At 41.2% G+C, this 21,213-nt stretch overlaps 2 protein-coding genes across 6 annotated transcripts; both read right to left on the reverse strand.

Annotated features, from left to right (window-relative positions):
- Positions 1-4,030: 4,030 nt before the first annotated feature.
- LOC115024067 (tetratricopeptide repeat protein 31-like) lies at positions 4,031-13,386 on the reverse strand. 4 transcript variants are annotated; one of them, XM_029455457.1, is made up of 18 exons: positions 13,358-13,386; positions 11,862-11,884; positions 11,032-11,098; positions 10,678-10,916; positions 10,507-10,581; positions 10,355-10,414; positions 10,121-10,273; positions 8,955-9,119; positions 8,806-8,869; positions 8,597-8,687; positions 7,767-7,908; positions 6,998-7,102; positions 6,681-6,780; positions 6,014-6,254; positions 5,556-5,630; positions 5,343-5,445; positions 4,939-5,054; positions 4,031-4,831 (listed from the first exon to the last, which is right to left on the reverse strand). In XM_029455457.1, exons 2-18 carry the CDS (start codon positions 11,865-11,867, stop codon positions 4,732-4,734), a joined length of 1,902 nt encoding a protein of 633 aa, XP_029311317.1. In that variant the 5' UTR covers positions 11,868-11,884; positions 13,358-13,386; the 3' UTR covers positions 4,031-4,731. The 4 variants fall into 4 exon arrangements, with proteins under 4 accessions (XP_029311317.1, XP_029311318.1, XP_029311316.1 ...); XM_029455458.1 differs by lacking the exon at positions 13,358-13,386 and adding an exon at positions 12,033-12,672 and having other exon boundaries at positions 6,765-6,780; XM_029455456.1 differs by lacking the exon at positions 13,358-13,386 and adding an exon at positions 12,033-12,670 and having other exon boundaries at positions 10,684-10,916.
- On the reverse strand, positions 12,736-20,024 carry mfsd8 (major facilitator superfamily domain containing 8). Of its 2 annotated transcripts, none has more exons than XM_029455462.1 (12): positions 19,639-20,024; positions 19,157-19,239; positions 18,678-18,721; positions 18,255-18,495; positions 18,065-18,178; positions 17,296-17,440; positions 17,109-17,167; positions 16,429-16,537; positions 16,186-16,320; positions 16,002-16,105; positions 14,096-14,313; positions 12,736-13,550 (listed from the first exon to the last, which is right to left on the reverse strand). In XM_029455462.1, exons 1-12 carry the CDS (start codon positions 19,692-19,694, stop codon positions 13,476-13,478), a joined length of 1,383 nt encoding a protein of 460 aa, XP_029311322.1. In that variant the 5' UTR covers positions 19,695-20,024; the 3' UTR covers positions 12,736-13,475. The 2 variants fall into 2 exon arrangements, with proteins under 2 accessions (XP_029311322.1, XP_029311320.1); XM_029455460.1 differs by having other exon boundaries at positions 12,736-13,741.
- Positions 20,025-21,213: the final 1,189 nt, after the last annotated feature.

Consider the following 21,213-nt stretch of genomic DNA (forward strand, 5'->3'; position numbering starts at 1 on the left):
GAACACACCAAATTGTTAAAGGGTTCAACAATTAGTAAGTAATACGCAAGAATACACAAGTAATACGTGTATTCTAAAAAAATACAAAATAAATGGCGTAACCATAACCCTAGCCCTTTTGGAAGGCACGAACTGTGGTCGGCTCAGCTGCCACAAAGAGTTCTCTCCGTTGTTTAGTGTCTCCCTATTAGGTACGGGCTGGTAACCAAATTGAATATTAGCACCAACCTTTACAACTTAAGACGTAAATAATAACAAAAACAATGTAAAGAGAATATATTATATAATATAATAATAATGTCACAGATTAAACCCAAAAGAAGGGGTATCTACATGACAAAAACTAACAGGCGTAAGATATTGGAACGGGGGCTGCTGAAAGACGTGAGGCGGCCAGTGCATTGCCTTTGATTCCCTATCCCAAACCGCCCAGTCGACGGACGAAGCGGGGGAATCATCAATCTATAAATACCTAACCCTAACCCATTTCCTTTCCCCATGCCTCCATACACTTCCCTCTGCTTAACTTTTCACCGCACCTCACCCAAACATAACAGCATAATCTTATAGTCATAAACAACGCATTGTCCAAACAACACAACACCATCCCATTAATTCCAGCAGACACATTTTTTACTGAAACAGACAACATGACTTGGACCACAAACACGGCACAACTCATTTTTTAATACAATTACTGTGGAACAATTATACACAGCTGCCACCTATCCGAAATTACGGACTCCTCCGAACAAGCCAGCCTGATGAAGGTTAAAATAGACCGAAACATCGCGGGCACTCGAGCTTGTTTAAAGATCAATCGATCAATTTATTACAGTGTGTGACACAAAAATATTTATATGAGAGATACATACCTCATGGGAAGAATAGGATTCAAACCCCAACCCTACCTAACCCTAAACCCTAACCCTGTGGCCACATTCCAAGGAGGATTTTGACCAATTTCTGAATACACTGAACACACACAATAAATCCATCTCACTGAAATCCACCACCAGCTCTACCTCGGTGGATTTCCTCGACACTACCACATATAAGGGACCTAATTTCCCCCACAACAGCACACTGGACATCAAAGTGTTCTTCAAGGAAACGGATACTCACGCTCTGCTCCACAAAACAAGCCACCATCCGAAACACACCTATGCGGGTCTAGTGACGTCTCAGCTGCTGAGATTTCACAGAATATGTAGTGACAAAGAGGACTTTAAACAGGCTACCATAACTCTGTTGGCCACAAGGGGTTACTCTCGCTCCTTTGTTAGAAAGTCTTTCAAAACTTTCCAGCAGACCAAACCCCAGCTGATCACCTCAGTATTGTCCCTTTGACTAATTTAACAGCTGATTGAGAATATGTGGTGACAGAGTCATCAAAAACAACTTTCAATAGATCATAGGAGGAACTGAGATTTTGCAAGAACACAGAATCATTGCAGCTTTCAGAAAAAATAGAAACCTTCATACTTACCTAGTCATGGCCAAGATCCAACCCTTGCAGACCCCAGTAATTAGGGCTCACAGGGAATTTTTTCAGCACCAAACCTGGTTGCGCAATAAACACAACAACAATGTGTTCAAATCACATGATCGGGGTGGCCCACACTCTAAACATTGTGTCTACCTGATCACCTGTAAACAATGTGGAATACAATATGTAGGTGAGACTGGCAACACCATATTAGTAAAGTTCACTCAACATAGACACAATATTTTAAGAAAGAAACAAATACTTACCACATTGGTGAGTCACTTTGTGCTCCATGGATGGAGATTCGTCCAAGCCACGGTGGAAGTGGACAGATCTACATCTACATATGCTTGTCCACTTCCAATAACCTTGGCTCTATTGAAAGTTATTGGAAGTGGACAGATCTATATCTACACCCCCACCCCACCCCAAGGACTTCAACAACTATAGACCGGTGGTGCTGAAATCGCAGCTGAAGACCCTGGAGAGTCTGGTCCTTGCTATCTTCGACCCCTTGTGAGACCATCGATGGACCCACTTCAGTTCGCCTACCAACCTGGCATCGGGGTGGATGACGCTGTCATCTACCTGATGCAGAGATCCCTCTCTCACCTGGAGAAGACTGAGCGGCACTGTGAGAATCATGTTCTTTGATTTCTCCAGTGCCTTCAACACCATTCAACCCAGGCTGCTGGGGGACAAGCTGGAGTGCTCTGGGGTGGATCATCACCTCACCAGCTGAATCCTGGACTACCTCACCAACCGTCCACAGTACGCGAGGACCGGGAGTGTCACTCTGACACGACTGTCTGCAGCACGGGGGCCCCCCAAGGAACGGTTCTGGCACCGTTTCTCTTCAGACAGTCTCTTCACATATATTATTATGATTATTAATGATATTATCATTAAAGGTGAACCTACAACTATGTTATTCAGGAAGTTTGTATCAAACAAGTCGCCCTTGTATTATTCAGTACCCTTGAAGTAGCTCTCAGTATCAAAAAGGTTGGTGACCCCTGGACTAGAGTGTAGCATAGATGTAGCGTAGCTACGCAGGTTAGTTTTCTGATCTTACATCATAGATGAGCTGCGTGGTCAACTGACAAGATGGATCGATGGCTGTAGATAGGGAAAATTAAATCAAAAATCTGCTGTGACAGTGGTTTTGTGTTACTGAGTCCCAGGAGAGCGGTTCGCCGTCCAACCTCCACCCGACTGAAAGCTGTGAAACTCGGCTTGAACGCGGAAAGTCCAGCGCTAAAGTAAAGAGAAACAATCACAGCGACTACATCAAATTTGGATTTTTTTGGACTGGAGATGAAGAGGATCCCAATCCCCACTGTGTTTTGTACTATGAGTCGTTGACGAACGAGGCTATGAAACCCGCCAAACTCAAGCGACATGTTGAGAGGAAACACAAGGATTACATTGGGAAACCTTTAGGATTTCTTGAGAGAACACATGACGAAGGCGCCCTCAGTTTGCATTTTGTGTATCTCTCAGTAGCAAATGATCTTGCTGTGGGTAAGTTGCGGCTCTGTACGGAAATAAACTCAGTAATAAATGTAGTCTACGTTTCATATGATGTGTAAAATCTATCAGCATTCACCGTTTAAATCGCATATGAACGAAATGCTTGTAGAATCCGTAGTTGCATTTGTATTGTTGATTTAATGTGTGAACGAGTGACAGAGGTCACATAAAGCTCATTATTAGGCTGTCATTTATAATATATTGTTTGAGTGGTAAGCAGGCCTATTGTTTTTGGATATTTTGGGAGTTAGGTGGTCCGTGAGTTTTTTTTATTGGTTAAGTGGTCCTTGGTCTGAAAAAGTTTGAGAAACACTGCCTTAGAGCTACGCCAAAGGTATTGGATATGGACAGGTACTATATGGTCATAGCTTCACAATGCTAAGTGCTACAAGGCTGAAACTTGTTCCGGTTCCCGGCGACAGGATTCAACCTTGTTATTCCTAACTAACTGCACGTTAGTGGCCTTTTATTATGACCAGCCTAAGACACACCTCTGCAATAATCATGCTGTTTAATCAGCATCTCGATATGCCACACCTGTGAGGTAACTAACACAGATTTAAACAAATTTGTGAACAATATTTGAGAGAAATAGGCCTTTTGTGTACTTAGAAAAAGTCTTAGATCTTTAATTTGAGCTCATGAAAAATGTGAGCAAAAACAAGAGTGTTGCATTTATATTTTTGGTCAGTGTAAGAACAGTTACTATAACAGAGACTTTAGCGGACAGTAGTGTAGGCTACTCTTTCCATGTATTCCTATCTGCTCGAATCAGGAGCGTGAAATAAAGAGTATTCCTAAATCGTGTTTTGGATATGCATGCACATTTTCTTACACATAATTTTATAGTTTTCACATTTTTATATATAATTGTATTAGTTGAAAACAAAAACGCCTAGTGTCCACCTCAGTGGACATATAAAAATAGCTTTGAAAAAAAAAACTGAATAAAAAAAGTGCAGATATATTCTGGTCCCTAGTGGTCAAAGATCAGGTTTAAAAACGAGACAGGAAATCAGAATCTTTAATTCTTGCATTAAGAAGACAAACTCATAATTAGTGAAGGCATGTGAATAAAATAAGACATCTTATGATCAACCACAGATGAAGAACTGTGACTTTAAAGTCATCTTGATGATAAAACCCATTAGGAAATAAACAGTATGCAACAAAATAATTCTTGATGTATTATAGAGGATAAAACGGCAACTTGTATTAAAATGATAGTGAAGAATGAAGATATTTATGAATACAGGCTCTTATTGTGAAGTCACCAATAATGATGACTAAAAATAATAATTGACTAACTTAACTTGAATCATTTCTAAAGCTGCTGTGATACTGGATTCTGGGGCCTAATGCGAATACCATCATAAAAGGAATAAAACGGTCTCAGACATTATAATTATTGTGAACCAGCTGTTATATACTTCTCATTACCGACATTTTAAATGAAATGTATAATATCAGGCTTTAACAATCATGGCATAAAGAAGCGTTTGTTAGTACCATCATATCACATCAAGTCTTTTCCTTTTTCAAAAAATATAAAAGATATTAGATCAGCAGAAGTCATTTTCAGTGACTAATACTTACATTCCTTCTTAAAAAAACTCTGATACACTAAAAATACTTAAAGGAGGCAAAGCTTTAAAACCTTGTCGATACTAGAGATTATTCAGCTTTTATTGTGAAGTTCATATTTCCTCTCAGTACTTGTGGTTGCCTCTGTACTCGGGGGCTGGTCTGAAAGGACGAAAAGGTCTTCGGCCTCCAGCTGCATTCCTCCCATCAGCGTACTCGTTGTGCCTGGGATCCAAGAAAGGAGGTTAGCCCTTCACTCAGTAGAAAACATTAGCAGCACAGCTGCAGAGAAGTATTTCTCTAAACTCAATGTTGGATAGAAAAGCACCCACCTCATATTCTCGTCTTGCAGGTCGTCAGCTCTGAGGGCAGATCTGGCAATACCCATTCCTGGAGGGATCCTGTCGGGGTAGCGCACAGCTATCTTCATGCCGTTCAGCTCAAAGCCCTGAACATGAGAACAAACATACTTCACAGGAGAGCTGTGGCTATACACTCCTCACTGTGTGCGAGTAGGAGAGGCAGCAAGTCCGAGCTGATTAACACTTTTTGTTTCCTTATACATCAAATTATTCACTAAAACGCTCTCATCAGGTTCTGAGATAAACACAAGTACGACTTTCAGCCAAACCAACATGTCTGCCACACAATGACAACATGCATGAAGTGAAGCAGGCAGTGTGTACTTTAATCTTCAGGGTGTACTTGCATTAGTCAGTGTTCAGGGTGTACTTACGTGCAACCGTCGGATTGCTTCATCACAATGCTCTTGTTTAGTAAAGTTTACAAAGGCACATCGTTTCTCAATGAGAACCTTCACACTATAGACAAGCCCGACTCTGCAACACAAGACACATAATAAGTTTCTGACTACAGATATGTTCAGACTACAGAGGGTTATGGACTACGGGAATAATAATGTTAATAACAATCAGGAAACTGTTCTTACTTGTTAAACACGTTGCTTATCATGGACTCAGTCACTGAGTGGACCAAGTTTCCCACCCAAACTGGAAACAGCTCCCTGTTGAAACAAAATATAATTCATTGAACATGTTAAAAGAAAAACGAAAAGCGGCGGGTGATAATTGACACAACCTGTGCAAAGGTTTTCATATTCTTCAGAACAAAGTTTAAAGCGCATGAAAGCATTTAACGATTTTCTGCTCGGTCAGAAGAAAGAGTCCAATTAGAGAGGAGTTCATATTGTCTGTAGAGCGTGTCCAATTTAAACCGTATCCATAATACTTATTAATAAATCATTCAGTCATTGATCTGCATGACAAAGTTTAAATGTTTTTAGTACGAGAACATTTAGAAAAATTAAAAGGAGTAAAGAATTCCAGTGTAGCGCAATTAGTGAAAGAAGTGATCATCAAACAGCAGTGTGACTGCGTGTGTACTCACTGCGCTGGCTGACTGTCTTCATTGTTGGTCTTCAAGGCCGGCTTTGGAAAGGGCTTTGGCTGACTCTGGACATTGGACATATTCTGGACTAAAGGTTTGTTCTTAAATGTGTTTGGTGCATCGTGGGCCTGATGAGGATGAGGATGAAGAAGCGCAGCGGTCGTGTTGGCGGAGAGGATTGGAGACACTCCGCTGACATTTGCCATTTGAGCCGGTTGGAGAATTACATTTTGAATAGCTCCTGTGTACAAACAGACATACTATTAAGTAACCAACGATCCCTAGAAATGCACTCTACACAGATAAGTTACCTACATGTATTTTGGGTTTTCTACTAGAGTAATGTTCACAAAGCACCTCATATTCTCCCGTCTGTCTGAATACACCTGTATTCACCCTCTAACTGAAACGCTCCGTTTTAGCGCCTGTCTCTTTAAGAACTCTCGCTCTGCTGATTGGCTCTGTAGTTCTCAGCTGTGGATGGAGATCCCCATTAAGTTACAATGAGCCTGCATGTGACATAGGAAGGGGAGCCGAATCTGAACGGCTTGTTGAATCACAAAAACTGACTGTTGTCTTATGGCTCAGTTTGTGGGTTAGCAGGTACTCCAGATGTATGAAAGCGTGTCCCCTTCAGAGCTACTCCTTCAGACAGGTGGACACTCACCTAGTGGATGGTTTAATTTGGACAGCACCTCTAGAGCCTTTTTAACTGTGCCGTGAATAATTAAAGCGTTGGAGCTCTGCTCACCAGTGAAACCATACTCCTGAAACAAAACACAGAACTCCAGGTTAAACTCCTTCAGTGACCAACAGCATTTATATCTATTATATTCTCATATTGCCTTCATGTTGGATGTCTTGAATACATTTTTAATATACTACTGACAACACCGACTGTGATTACATGGAGTGCAGAATTTTATTTAAGCAGCTACCTCCCCACAGCAGCACGGGTGTTACACAGTTGTTAGCGTTACGCACCATTAGTTGTGCCATCTGCACCCGGAACAGTTCTTGAGCAGCTTCTGCACATGTACGGTCCAGCTCAAGAACCCCCCTGAAGGCCTGGGCAGCCTGCTCATACCTCTGGAGGAACAAGAAGAAATGATCAGCCTCACTTTAGAAAAAGGTTCTCTGAAGTCCTTAAAATACTATAAATTAATATCATTGTTTACTTTCACTGGAGTAACACACTTTAATTAAATGTAATGCCATATGCATTAACACAGCAGCAATAATTGAATAATTAAAAAGCTAGAAATGTGCAGAAGATACAAATGTTCACGTTCACAACATCAGACGCTGCACTGCTCAATGACACTTGGAACTAGTTCAAAAGGTGTTGCAACAAGGCCAAAGTCATAGCAACCTGAAATACTGGAGGCCAACAAACCCCTGCAAACTGAGAAGTTAGTGACTAATACCAAAACTGATCCTATTTCAACAAACACTTTGATACACGCCATAGTTCCATATAGAGGGGAGAAATCAACACTAAACTGTAGCTTGTTGGCTATAATTACAACAAAATGGCACTTTTTTAATACGGTCAATATATCAATATTCGGCTGCCTTGATTACAGAAATATGTGCACGTGGAGAGCTCCAGCACTCTGAGCTGTAGAGGCCTGTATCCCAGGTTTCCTAGCTGAGCTAGATGAAGCCTGAACTGGGTGACACTGCATGCTGGAAACTCTTAAGATTATCATCTCTTCCCATATCCCACACATCAACAGTAACATGCAGTTACCTTGAGACCTGCCAGAGCCCTTCCCCTCCTGAACTGGCCTTTAACCCAGCCTGGACACATGCTGAGAGACAGCTCTGCATCCGTCAGCGCCTTCTCATATTGTTGCGTCTTTTCAAAACAGAAGGAGCGATTGCCAAACAGCCTGCGACACAAACAACAGGTTCAACTCTGGGGCTGGATTTGAATGATTCTGCGCATCAGTACCGCTTCTCTTTGAGGGGTCAAAGCAGGTCACATGCTTAATTCACAGGATTTTAAAAACATCTTAAAATGTCACTTGATAGTTAATGGAACATGTCAATTAATTTCTCAGATTATTTTGGTTGTTGTTAAATAATATGATCAGCGGTGGAATGTAAGTACAATCACCACGGCCCCTGGTAGACCACCACACCGACAAAAGTCTATTCCGACAGTGTGCAATTACCACTGCCTTGTGCAATATTCACTTTTTATAACTTTTACAATTACACTATCATGTGCAATATTTCTCCAATGACTGTACTTATATTACCGTTACTGTATTTGTATTCTATTTAATTGTTACTTTTCTCTCTTTGCTGTAACAACGTAAATTTCTCTGTGATGAAGTACAATTTTGAGGTACTTTGAGTATTTCCATTTCCTGCTACTTTGTAATATATTGCTGTTAAAACATCTTTCAAACAACTGGATTTATTTAAATTGGTCAAAAACTGAATTACAAGATGACACTTGAACACTCAATGATAACGTTTTAATTTACCCTCTCCGAATACTCATTTTTACTGACTAGAATCATGGAAGCAGAAAAATGCAACATTGAAATGAAGTAAAGGGAAGTGTCTTACTTAAACTCTGTAGGGTTGTACTTAATTGCATCCGTGAAATACTTCACGGCCATATTAAAGTCTCCAGCACTTGCTAACTTATTTCCAACAACTATAGAAGAAAAGGGAGAAACTTCAGTTAGAATAAAAATCTCATTGACAACATAATTCTCATATGAATAAAGATTCATCTTTAAATCATGTTTGTATATGATGTGGATAAAACTCACCTGCAAGATCGGTACTTATTTTTATATTATCTTCTAAAGTGGGGCTGCTGGGGACGGCACAATCCTGTCCACAGAAAGACAGACATGAGTAAATGTTTTAGTAACGTGATCAGGCGGTCATTAGTGATCATCCTCCATCATCTCTTCACCTTCTTTTCACCCTCCGGCTCTTCTTCAGGTTTGTCAGGGAACGTTTTAAGTTCTTCTTTAACTGGGACAATTTTTTTTTTCCTCTCAGGCCGGGGATTCTGCTCCAATTTACGCCTCAATATCAGAGCAGCTTTACTCACAAAAGTACTCGTCATGTCCAGTTCCTGAAAAAAGAGACAATCATTCAAGGTTAAGTCTTACAGAGCAGAATTCAGTTGTTTTTTTGTATAGGCCAGAAGAAGAATTCCTGTTCATCTAAAGACCGTTGACTCCTTGATAAGTTTGCTATAACATCAGTGTTTCCCCTACCATTGTCTTGACAGGGCGCTGCGCCTATTCACAACTCACTTTTTACACTGACAGGTGCTCTTTTATTAAATAAACTAAACACTTATGCTATTGATCTGATTTATGTGCACGTTTCAGTTGACCCACACGTGTGCACGTTTCAGCTGACCCACACGTGTCAGCTGCACGCAAGCGCACGCAATCTTCCCGCACCACGCACGGTGAGCTCCCCTCCAAAGCAGTAAACCTAGGGGAAACACCATTATGAATTATATTATATATAATGTTCAGTGCTTAATTAAAAAAATAATCTTTTAACCAATTTTTCTTCAAATTGAGCAAGTAACTTTTGTCTAATTGTGTTTGTTCTGCATGATAACTTATTACTATACATATATTGTAATTCAGCTTCCACATAATCAGCATGAAGCTCTGCGGAGCACGCAGGAGGTGCGATTAGCTTCTTATCGACTCTGTACTCAGACATTAAGAGAACCATTACACAGTCTTATCCTCTCATATTTTCTTCCTTTTGATCGAGGAATCCAGCCCATATCACCCTGAACAGCCTAAAAACAGCTCTGTTCTGTAGTGTTTGCCTCTCTGAAACCTTGAAGGCATTATTTCATATGGAGGACAGCAGAGTATGTAAAATACCCCGGATCTTTTCATATTTTAAACTTGTTGACAACAGACCCTAATGCTCTCCTGGAAATGGACCTGGACTAAGGTTTGAATGAAACCAAGTGCTTCCTCTGCACCAGGGGAAACATCTCAGCATGTGAAGTGTCCAAACAAAACTGCAGACATGCCAATACGTCACAGTTATATTAAATATGTTAAGAGTATGAATCGCAACGAGATGAGCCCGTGGTACCTCAGAGTCGCTGTCTTCATCACTGGATTCGTCCTCACTGCTCTCGCTGCTCTCTGCATCTTGAGCTGAAGCCAGCTGCTTCACACCGGACATGTCTTTGGATTCATCTGGTTTGCTCTCCTTTGATTTAGACTGCTGTGCCTCATCTTTTTCCTGGAAGTCAGAAAGAAAAAGTAAACCTGAAGCAGCTCGAAGCATAAATAAAGAAGTTACACACACACGGATCATTATTACCTCTTTGTTTGTTACGGAGTTCTGCTTTTCCTTTTCAAGCCGTTTTCTTTCCTTACGTTTCTATCAAGAAAACACAGTTTCATCTACACAATCTGACATTAACTCATTACAATATCTATATATCTATATATATTTATTAACTATATATTGACCTGTTTCTTAAGCCGCTTCTTCTCAGTCTTTTCTTTGCCTTTTTCTTCCAATAATTTGGCTCTTCTTTCATAGTCCTACAAAAACGTTCCATAGATTATTTTAACCACTTCAACGCTGCACAATCACTTCATAGCGTGAGGAAAAGAGATGGATAATAAAAGTGAACTTACACTCGCCTTTGGCTGAACCTCCACAGAGGCCGGACGAGGCAGCTCACAGGATGGCGTGAAGTAATGGTGTGGGAGCTGATAAACGGAGCTGGGTGACCTTGTTCTGCTTGCACCTAATCCTCTATCACTGCTCCAGCCAGAGAGGTTCGGGTATCCAGGGAAAATATTATGCCCATGAACCCAATCGTCATAATCATCCTTATCCGTAACATCTTGCTCATCATCGTGATTCATACCGGCTAGGAAACAGAGTGTTTAAAAAGTTTAACTCACTGAATAAATGTGTAATAAGATGAATACTATTTCACAAATAACACCCTGAAAGCAGACTTGTATAACGTGATATCTTCTTACCAATTAGGCCAAGTCTTACTATCGTTTGGATTCCAGCACGACTCTCAAACAAATCCACAACCCTTTGCTGAAGACAGAGAGATGAGAACGTTTCTTACAAAACATCAGATTAACATTAGCTTCAGTTTCACTTTCCTTTACCCATGATGAAGCCGACTCACATGTCAAGCCAACAACTCTGCAGCCTGCATCTAATGTGGTGAACAATTACTCAAGTGAAGGATACTAAAAGAAGAGAATAATACTCTTTAAAAAGGATTCATACACGTTGGAAACATTAAGAGAGGAAGCCTCAGGAAGTATGTTACATGCACACATATATCCCTTTGTTGTTCTGAATATATTGTGAATTTTATTCTGTTTGGATATTTAGAATTAGGCCTTATTCAGAATCTAGCATTTTCTGATTAAGTAATGTGTGATATGCTGATTGTATTCAGGTTTTACAAGCAATGTTTGGACATGAGAAAAACATGCACGCCACAACTGCAACTCACCATTATTTTCTAGATTCATCGATGAATCTACAAAATGTCAGAAAATAGTGAAACATGTCCCAGTGTCTAGAAGGTTTGTCTTTAAATGTCTTGTTTTGACATTTTAATAAGCTATAAAACAGAGAAAAGAGGCCAATTTCCATATTTGAGAGGCTGAAAACTGCTTTGTCATCAGTTATGGATTCTTTGCTTTGTTTGACATGAACATCTGAGATCGCTTTTAAAAGTGAATGAGTTTGAAACCACAGGGCCTACAAAGTGCTGCTGTACACACCCATAATAATGTCCACACTGACCCAGGTAATATATCATGTTAGCGAACAGTTTACTTACGACCATCCGGATATCCGTAAAGTCTGAAAAAGAGGACAAACAAACAATGTCACACCATGTAGTTTATGGAGGTTAAGTCTAAACACAGAGGTATTATTCAGAGTTTATCCGCAGTAGTATTTAGCTTGTTAGCTACACTAGTAACTTCTCACAACAGGCTCATGTTCTTACCCGTCTCTTCCCTAAATATATCCATGTTTGTAACACAGACCCTCCCACAGCCTCATACACTCTTAAAGTCCAGTTAATCACAGGAAAAGATGCGTTAATTTAACGCTAATGATAGCAGCCTCGAACTTTGGATACGTGCATGTTGTTTCCGCGCTCTCTACTTCTTCTTCTGTGGTGTTTATTGGTTAACTAGCTGCATTACCGCCACCGGCTGGACCGGATGGTGCACCGACACATTATAACCTCCACATTTTGTTTTAGTAGTTTATCAGTTTACTTTAATGTATTTATAATATTTTACCGTGCTAGACTGTTTGCAACAAAATATGAACCCCAAAACCTTCCGTGCCTGAAATGTAAAATCTCACTGTATTTGGTCTCGTTCTGCAGTCCTAAAAGCATATTGATTGGATATTTTCTAAGATATGGAAAACATATTTGGTGTGGTTTTGCATATGAACAGTGGTAAAAGAAGAAGGCCGATACAGATTACCAGTCTAAAATACTAAATTACAGATAAAAGTCCTGCATTCAGTGGAAGTACAGAAACATACTTAATGTATCGTTGTGCAGAATGGCTACTTTCAGTGTTGAACTACTATAGAATATTTTAATACTCTGAGTATTTTAATGTTGTATCGGTAAATGTAGAGCCAGTTTTGTATACTACCGGGTTCATGTCGTGCCTCCTGCACGCCCTACTAATGTGCAGACCTGATTCTCCTGATATAGTCCGACGTTCATATGAGAAAACAGCTACATAGAAGCACATTTCTGTAAAAAGTAACTAGCTGACAGATAAAAGCAGTGCAGTAAAAAGTATAATATACTATAAATATTATAGTCATATTAAATGGAAATACTCAGGTAAAGTTTGAGTATGTCAAAAGACCATATTAATGCTTTAATGCTCAGTCAATCATCCCTCACCTTTATCAAACATATCTTTCTGAATTATTTCAGGGAGACAACCTGGAGTTTTAAACAACTACATGTGGAGCCACTATTGTCAATATTGTCAATATCTTCCCCCCCCCCATGTAATGTGTTTCTCTCAATAACGCTGTTCCTCAATAACCTTCACTCGGTACATGGCGTACAGGGAATGTCTCATCCACTGAATCAAACAGCATTCAGTAGTCAGCACATTTAAATACAAAAAAATTGTAAAGCATTTATCCTGCAGCAGCTTTGATTAGGTCATGTGTGCCTGAAGATTTTTTCATGTTAAAATGTAAAGCAAGACATTCAGAGAACCGTTTCAGGTGGCTTTGCTGAAGTAGTAGTCTGAGTATTAAAAATGTGAACTTAGATCGTGGGCCCACCTCATACACCATTATTAAAAGGGGTCACTTGTCTTGCTGCAGTGCTTGCTCCCTTTTAACTTGAGAAATAACCGGGTCTTATCTCTTCGCCCCAGAGTTCAAAGGTCAAACTCTCATTTTAAAGACAGCAACAGCAACACAGAGTGTTATAGTCTCTCCAGTGGGAATCGTGTCGTGTTACGCTGTCATCCTCCTGTAGCGAACAGAAAAAGCGATGAGTCTGTGGTACACAGAGCTGAGCAGCACGATGGCCACCACCACCATGACACAGATAAGGCTGAAGGCCCAGCGGGGGCCCAGCAGGGTGTAGGCATGAGAGACAAATACGGGGCCCAGCGTCCTCGCCCCGCTCCCCGAGGCCGTAAGCCAGCCCATGTACACACCCTGCAGAGAGCGACAGCAAACACACACAGGATCACAGTTATTTTATTAAGTAAAGAGGTTTAACTCTTTTAGCTTTAAAATTCACGTTAAATCTTTTAACAAATTTCAGTCCTGATCATAACTACACAATATTAATTATTTTCTTCATCAAACATTTTGGTTTTAATGTGTTTCAATGGGGACACATTTGTCCTTAAGGCTCTGACTGGCTGTATTTCTGATACAAACTTTATTATACACACATTTATTATAAGAGCTGACGTTCAACTTCTAAAGTCAAAACATTCAACTCACACTGTTGGTGTGTATGATGCTAGTGAGGCACAAGGGTTAACAGCACTGTAGCCCTCTCACCTGAGGCCTGGGTCCGAGGATCTTTGAATACAGTGTGTAGGACATGACGTTGCAGGCTGGGTATCCCACCCCGATGAGGATGTCAGAAGAGATGTACTGGGCCAGATGGATGGCAGGCGTGTACTGACACCAGGTCTGTTCGTACGGGCAGCCGGTCGGCTCCACAGAGCTGTTGGAGGCTGCAGACATCCCGCTGACCAAAGAGTTGTTTCTCAGGTCTGAGGTTTCAAAAGAAAAGCACAACCTCAACACTGGAAGGGGTTTTCAATAGTGTCACTCTCAGCTATATTCCTATAGATTAAGATACTAATATCCCAACACTAGGACATTAATAATCAGATTTAACATTTGTGCATGCTGCAAATATGGATCATGATTATATTATTACTATTCAGTGGGTTTTATTTTCCATCTTATGTTTTTTTATGTATTATATTTCATCTTCTCTGGGAACTATCACCTTACCGCGGTGGAGAGGTTTGTGTGTCCCTATGAACCTGAGAGCTGTGTTGTCTGGAGCCTAGTGCTCCTGGTAGGGTCTCCCAAGGCAAATTGGTCTCAGGCGAGGGGCCACACTAAGTATGGTTCAAAACGACTTCAAGAGAAGGAGAGACCCTGCCCGGAGGAAGCCCAGGGCCCCCGTCTGGAGCTAGGCCCAGAGGGAGGGCCAGACAGCGAGCGCCTGGTGGCCGGGTTTGCCACGGAGCCCGGTCGGGCACAACCCGAAGAAGCTACGTGGTGCCTCCCATACTCACAAGTCCCCGGCTGAGCACCGCTACGTTGGAGTTCACCCCGGTGGGTGGGTCGCCTCCCTACGCCTTCGGGTTATAGGAGGAAAAACTCTGACTGTTGTTTGTGCCTATGCCCCAAACAGCAGTTTGGAGTATTCGGCCTTCTTGGAGACCCTGAATGGAGCCCTGCAGAGGGCTCCAGTAGGGGACTCCGTAGTCTTGCTGGGAGACTTCAACATCCACGTGGGAAACGATGGAGACACCTGGAGAGGCGTGATTGGGAGGAACGGCCTCCATGATCTAAACCTGAACGGTCGTTTGTTGTTGGACTTAAGTGCTAGTCATAGAATGGCAGCAGACATGAGAGCAGAGAGTAAATCTGCCACCAGCCTTAAAATCTTTTCATATATATTTTGTATTGTTATTACAAAATATAGAGATTGGCTGGAGAATCGGAGCAGCGGGGGCGGTATTGCATTCGCTTTACCGCACCGTTGTGACGAAAAGAGAGCTGAGCCAGAAGGCAAAGCTCTCGATCTACCGGTCGATCTTCGTTCCTACCCTCACCTATGATCATGAAGGCTGAGTCATGACAGAAAGAACGGGATCACGGGTACAAGCGGCTGAAATGGGTTTTCTCAGACGGGTGGCTGGCGTCTCCCTTAGAGATAGGGTGAGAAGCTCAGCCATCCTGGAGAGACTCGGAGTAGAGCCACTGCTCCTTTACGTTGAAAGGAGCCAGTTGAGGTGGTTCGGGCATCTAGTAAGGAGCCACCTGGGCGCCTCCCTAGGGAGGTGTTCCAGGCACGTCCAGCTGGGAAGAGACCCCAGGGAAGACCCAGGACTCAGTGGAGAGATATATCTCCTCACTGGCCTGGGAACGCCTCGGGATCCCCCAGTCAGAGCTGGTGGGTGTGGCCCGGAGAAGGGAAGTTTGGGGTTCCTTACTGGAGCTGCTGCCCCCGCGACCCGGCCCCGGATAAGCGGTAGACGATGGATGGAAGGATGGATCTTATCTTTTATCTTATTTCATATCATTTTGGCATTCTATCCCTGTAGTTATGTTTATAACATGTCTATTTCGCCTTATTGTAAAGCACTTTGTGATGCATTTCTTTTATGAAAGGTACTATAGAAATACAATTTATTAGTATTGTTATTATTATTATTATTACCTGCCCACTGGATTTTGGGATACTGGTTTCCCCATGGCAGCAGAATAAAGAAGCCACAGAATATAACGGCCAAGCCTGCGAGCAGCACTGGCCGATCCCCGACCCTAAAAGGAAGTAAACGTTCTTCTTGATCAACGCTGAAACATGTTTTCATCTAATCCACCATGTGTGAGGGTTAGAGTACCTTTGAGAGGCCGCTTTTACAACCAGAAACACCAAGATGGACTCAAACCCAATGCCGCAGATGATGAGGCCGTTGTACAACACAGCTTCCTTCCTGGTCCAGGCGAACATGTCCATGGACAGAGGGGTGGCAATCCTGAACAGAAATATACAGTCAGATAGCTATTATAGAGAGGCAGGGACAATCTACTCTAACTTTACTGCCCCAGCAGAATATACTGTATATACAGTATATAATACATACGTCTCAAAGACAGCAAAGATGAACATGACGATGAAGAAGAGAACGTTGGAAGTCACGACTGCCACCTGATCAAGGCTCTCCTCACGTTCCTCAATAACATCATCTCTGTCTACAGGAAACATAAGAAAGGCTTCAACCAAAAGACAAACACCAATACCCTGCAAACACCTAAATATTCTAAATTCACTTTCTTACCTTGACACAAGAAGTGTTGTCCAGCACAACAACACTACCTGGTTAGGTTTGAGTTCAAATAACTACAGAAGTGGCATGAAAAATAAATCAATTGTGGTTTCACATTGGACACGGTCTCCTGGCTGTAGGTCCAGTGTTTTTGGACCCACCCACTCATTTAGTTTTAATAGCATTTTTGGTACATTTAATGGCTTATTAATTCATTTATCGAGTCATTTAATTATTATTTTTGCCAGGTTCTTAACTCCACAGCTGTATAGGTGAAAGCACAGGACACATACTAAACTTTTCTGTATACATATATAGTTCACAACACCGTCCATAAATATCGGTCATCGTTCATCAGGGAGAAAATGGCCACAGTCTTTTATGTCAATATCGCACAAGTGGAAAAACTTAGTTCTTCTTCTGACTGTCATGAGATTATAGATGACTGATGCAACATGAAATGGGGGTAAAAAGAAAGGGAGTAGGACAATAAATACCTTCTGATGTGTAGTTGATGGCTTCGATGTGTCTTCCATGGTCATCAACATGGTGCTCTCTGTTGACAAAAAGCATCTTAGCCAATCAAAACAGCACAGAGAAACCTAAACTGAGCATAAACAGTACGAGTCCAGAATCTACAGAAAAACAAGGAGACACATTGAATATTTGTCCATAAAGGCTCACCTGAGCACCAGAACAACCAGCAGGATGTTGATAAAGCCAAAAGCGGTGGCCAGTAGCGCAGGAGCAGTGTACATGTTGAGCTGCAGGTCGATGCCCTGCACCACCACACCCTGCTCACCAATGAAGGACAGGCCGGCCTGCAGAGCTGACATATACACACAGATATGACGCACGTGTTTACACATAAAAACAACTTGAACCACCACACTCAACGCTCGCATCGTTTGCTCTAAGACGACACACTATAGTTTGAAGCTTTATTCATAACGTTAACATTCAACATCTCAATCAACATTCAAATGCTTTTTTCTATTGATGGTGTTTAAAGTGTTTGTGCACAGTGTGAGATGCAGATGACACTAATATTATTAGTATTAAATTATTAGTAGTTAGATTCAGTGGTGCTACGGAGGATCATTTCTGACTCTGTGAGACAAACATTTCAATAACTCCGGAGCGTTTAAAGTCCAGAAGTCAACATTTATTGAGAGAACAATTCACAACATGTATTTATCAAACCAAATATTCTGCTTCAGTCCATATTTGTTGGTGTTTAGCCTCAAAAACTACACTTTCACTGCAGGTAAAAAAAACAAAACAGAAAAGGAGGCATGCTCTGATGAGTTATATTTAATAAAGAAAGGTGATTTAATAAAAAAGAAAAAGGAAAATATATGACATCATTGGAAGCTTCATTCAAAATCCTTATTAGAAGCTTTGATGTAAAAAACTAAATTAGCTACAGCTCCAGTTTGCTAGGCATGTTTACCTGGTCCCAGGATGAAGCCCAGGGCCTGACAGGCGCTCATGTTGGCCATGGCACCCGTCCTCTCCTTCAGGGATGTAGCTCCAGCTACATAGGACCTCACCACAGCAACATTACCTGCCATCAATGTTAGAGCAGTGAGTTCACATCGTTATATGGCAGAGCATAAACAAATCATGTGAATCATATTCACCTGCTCCAAAGCCCACAAAGGCTCTGGACACGAGGATGTGGAACTTGTTGTGGGTGGTGGGCAGGTAGGCGTAAGCGTAGTAGATATTGGCCGACAGGTTGATAATGATGGAGCACACCAGCGGCTCCCTGCTAGGACGGTAGTTGGACCAAAGGCCAAAGATGGGCGAGGCCAACATCTGACCAAGACTGTAGGCTGCCACCACCCAGCCCAGGAAGCTGGCACTGGCACTGGCATCCACCTGCAAGAAACAAAGAAGGTGCCGTATGACATTACAGTTACATTACTGATTCATCCTGTTACATTTGACACATGATGTGACCCAGTATTTAGATTTGCTTTGTACTTCTGTCCTCAAAATGCTCTTTGTAGCTTCTTTACTTCCCATTTACAATGAAGATGTAATCTTTTAGAAATAAATACCTTTTGGAGGTAGGGCCACAGTGATGTGATGACAATGGTGAAACCTGAAAGGCACATCAAACAGAACATTGTGAATCCTATGACACTAAACACAAGACAGGAGAGCTCACAGATGCAGTGTATTCACAGTGATAATATTCGGTGTAGTTCTGTATGCATCTCTGATCGGACAGATATAATTGTTAGTACTACGGAAGAAATGCATCTGATGTGTTGGGATGTTTAGCTTTTTACTTGACTTTTATTCTGCTTGAATGTGTTCTTATTGAGGCTTTTATATGTGTTACATGTCATGTTTGCTACCCTAGTAAAGATTAAAGAATATTTTAAATTACACAACAGCACTATTGACACCGGTTCAGTCTCTCCTTCAATACGCAGGGCAGTTACAGGACAGTTATTCTCCACACACACGCACGCGCACATACACACAGCGTTGCAGTCCTGTGAAGAGTCTCTGCAGCCCTAATCATCCTCACCTACACTGCTGAGGAACATGTTGAAGTACATGACTCTGATAGACCTCCAGCGAGTCTTGTAATCTTCATCCTGAAAGTCATCACTGTGTACAAGACAAGAGACAAGACAGTATTATTGCAAAACATAATAATAATAATATAATAATAATAATAATAATAATAATAATAATAATAATAATACATACGGTGTGTGTGTGAAATGTTAAATACAGGGAAACAGTTCTGTACAGGGAACAACATGCAGACTCATTCATAACAAGATATACACGCATGCATTCACCCTCATACACATTTACAACACTTACATACAACCATCATATAAAACCACAACATACACACAAGAGAGAGAGAAAACAAACAAACAGAAGTAAGTCCCAAGACTTTATGTCATAGTACTGTGTGGTAAAAATATATTGAATCATGTAGTAGCAGCTTGTTGTGTTGTGTCGTGTCAGGAAAATGGTTCACGTATTGAACCTCACCTGCTTGCATCATCCCTGAGAACCGGAGTGGTGTCATCACAGTCCGATGGAGACATGTCTTCTGCTAGATACAGCAGGGAAGACAGATTACCTAGTTCACCGCTGTCCCGGTTAGGAGTTAGGAGATGTAAACAACCAGCAAAGTGTCCATGTATCCGAGGGTCCGTGAACTACTCTGCTAACTTATGCTAACTGATGTTAGCGACTCAAACTAAAAGTAAACATTGTTACACACACGAGTCTCACTAACACCACCCATCATGTTAGAAGAGTAGTTTCCAACCGACGGGGGGTGAATACACGACAGTACGCTACACAGAGACTTATAAAACTGCTCTGCTAAAACACAGACAGCTCAGCAGACCACTACTCTCGGCAACTTCCGGTTGATCGTTTCAAAGTAAGGTACATCTGAATGATATCAAAGTTGGTGCTTATTTCTTCCTTTGTTAACATGGTTATTAACAGTCTTAAGACCTACAGTATTCTCGTGAACTATTGCAAACACACCTGTAAATGTGCGTGGACATCCTGCACTAACTGTCATATTGTACAAATGTGTAATATTATTATTAACAGTATCGTTTTCATATGTTTATTGCAAATGATCTATTCTATATTTATGTTCTTGACTTTTGCAGTTCTGTGGCTGTATTTTTATTTCTTCTCAATATGTTAATTCTATGCACCAAACACCAAGGAAAAATCCATGTAAGTGATTTTACCTGTTGATTTGATTTATTTTGAAGCCCATATCACATAGCATCCGGTCCCTTGTGGCGTCAGCTCTCGCGTGAGAACACTCACGTAAACACTCACTGAATTATTATTGACTCATCAGCGTTTAACCACAGACTGTATACATTAGATTTAAAAGATATGTAATTAAATAAAAAAAACTTCAAATAACAGTCTTTTTTATTATTTCAAGCTTTTCATTTATTTCACTAATTTATTCTAATTATTATAAATATAATTATAATGCTGTCTTTTTACATTACATTACAGTTCATTTAGCTGACGCTTTTGTCCAAAGCGACTTACAAAAAGTGCAAACAATCATGGGGATACAACTCCAAACAGCAAGAATATTGCAAGTACATTAGCTTCAAATAGGTACAATCCTTTAAGGGCAGAACAATAGCTTTAAATAAACCAAACCAAGTGCAACATACAGAAACAATAGAATACAAATTCAACTATTAGCTTTCTGATTGTCTCTGTCTGTCTGTCTGTCTGTCTCTCTCTCTGTCTGTCTCTGTCTCTGTCTCTGTCTCTCTCTCTCTCTGTCTGTCTCTCTCTCTGCCTGTCTGCCTGTCTGTCTCTCTGTCTGTCTCTCTCTCTCTCTCTGTCTCTCTCTCTGTCTCTCTCTCTCTCTCTCTCTCTCTCTCTCTCTCTCTCTCTCTGCCTGTCTGTCTGTCTCTCTCTCTGCCTCTCTCTCTCTCTCTCTCTCTCTCTCTCTCTCTCTGCCTGTCTCTCTCTGTCTATCTCTCTCTGTCTTCTCTCTGTCTCTCTGCCTGTCTGTCTGTCTCTCTGCCTGTCTCTCTCTCTCTCTCTATGCCTGTCTGTCTGTCT

Source organism: Cottoperca gobio, chromosome 18 (genome assembly GCF_900634415.1).
Source record: "Cottoperca gobio chromosome 18, fCotGob3.1, whole genome shotgun sequence".
In the NCBI taxonomy this organism is placed as follows: domain Eukaryota; kingdom Metazoa; phylum Chordata; class Actinopteri; order Perciformes; family Bovichtidae; genus Cottoperca; species Cottoperca gobio.

Excerpts from the sequence above, each read along its gene's own strand:
- mfsd8 (XM_029455460.1), bottom strand. The coding sequence starts at position 19,694 with ATGTCTCCATCGGACTGTGATGACACCACTCCGGTTCTCAGGGATGAT. Across the intron at positions 18,496-18,677 it reads TGTGGCCCTACCTCCAAAAG|GTGGATGCCAGTGCCAGTGC; the intron begins GTATTTATTTCT and ends TGTTTCTTGCAG. Across the intron at positions 16,321-16,428 it reads ATCTTTGCTGTCTTTGAGAC|GATTGCCACCCCTCTGTCCA; the intron begins GTATGTATTATA and ends ATTTCTGTTCAG.
- LOC115024067 (XM_029455455.1), bottom strand. The coding sequence starts at position 12,057 with ATGGATATATTTAGGGAAGAGACGG. Across the intron at positions 10,917-11,031 it reads AGTAAGACTTGGCCTAATTG|CCGGTATGAATCACGATGAT; the intron begins GTAAGAAGATAT and ends TCTGTTTCCTAG. Across the intron at positions 5,631-6,013 it reads GAAGACAGTCAGCCAGCGCA|GGAGCTGTTTCCAGTTTGGG; the intron begins GTGAGTACACAC and ends TTGTTTCAACAG.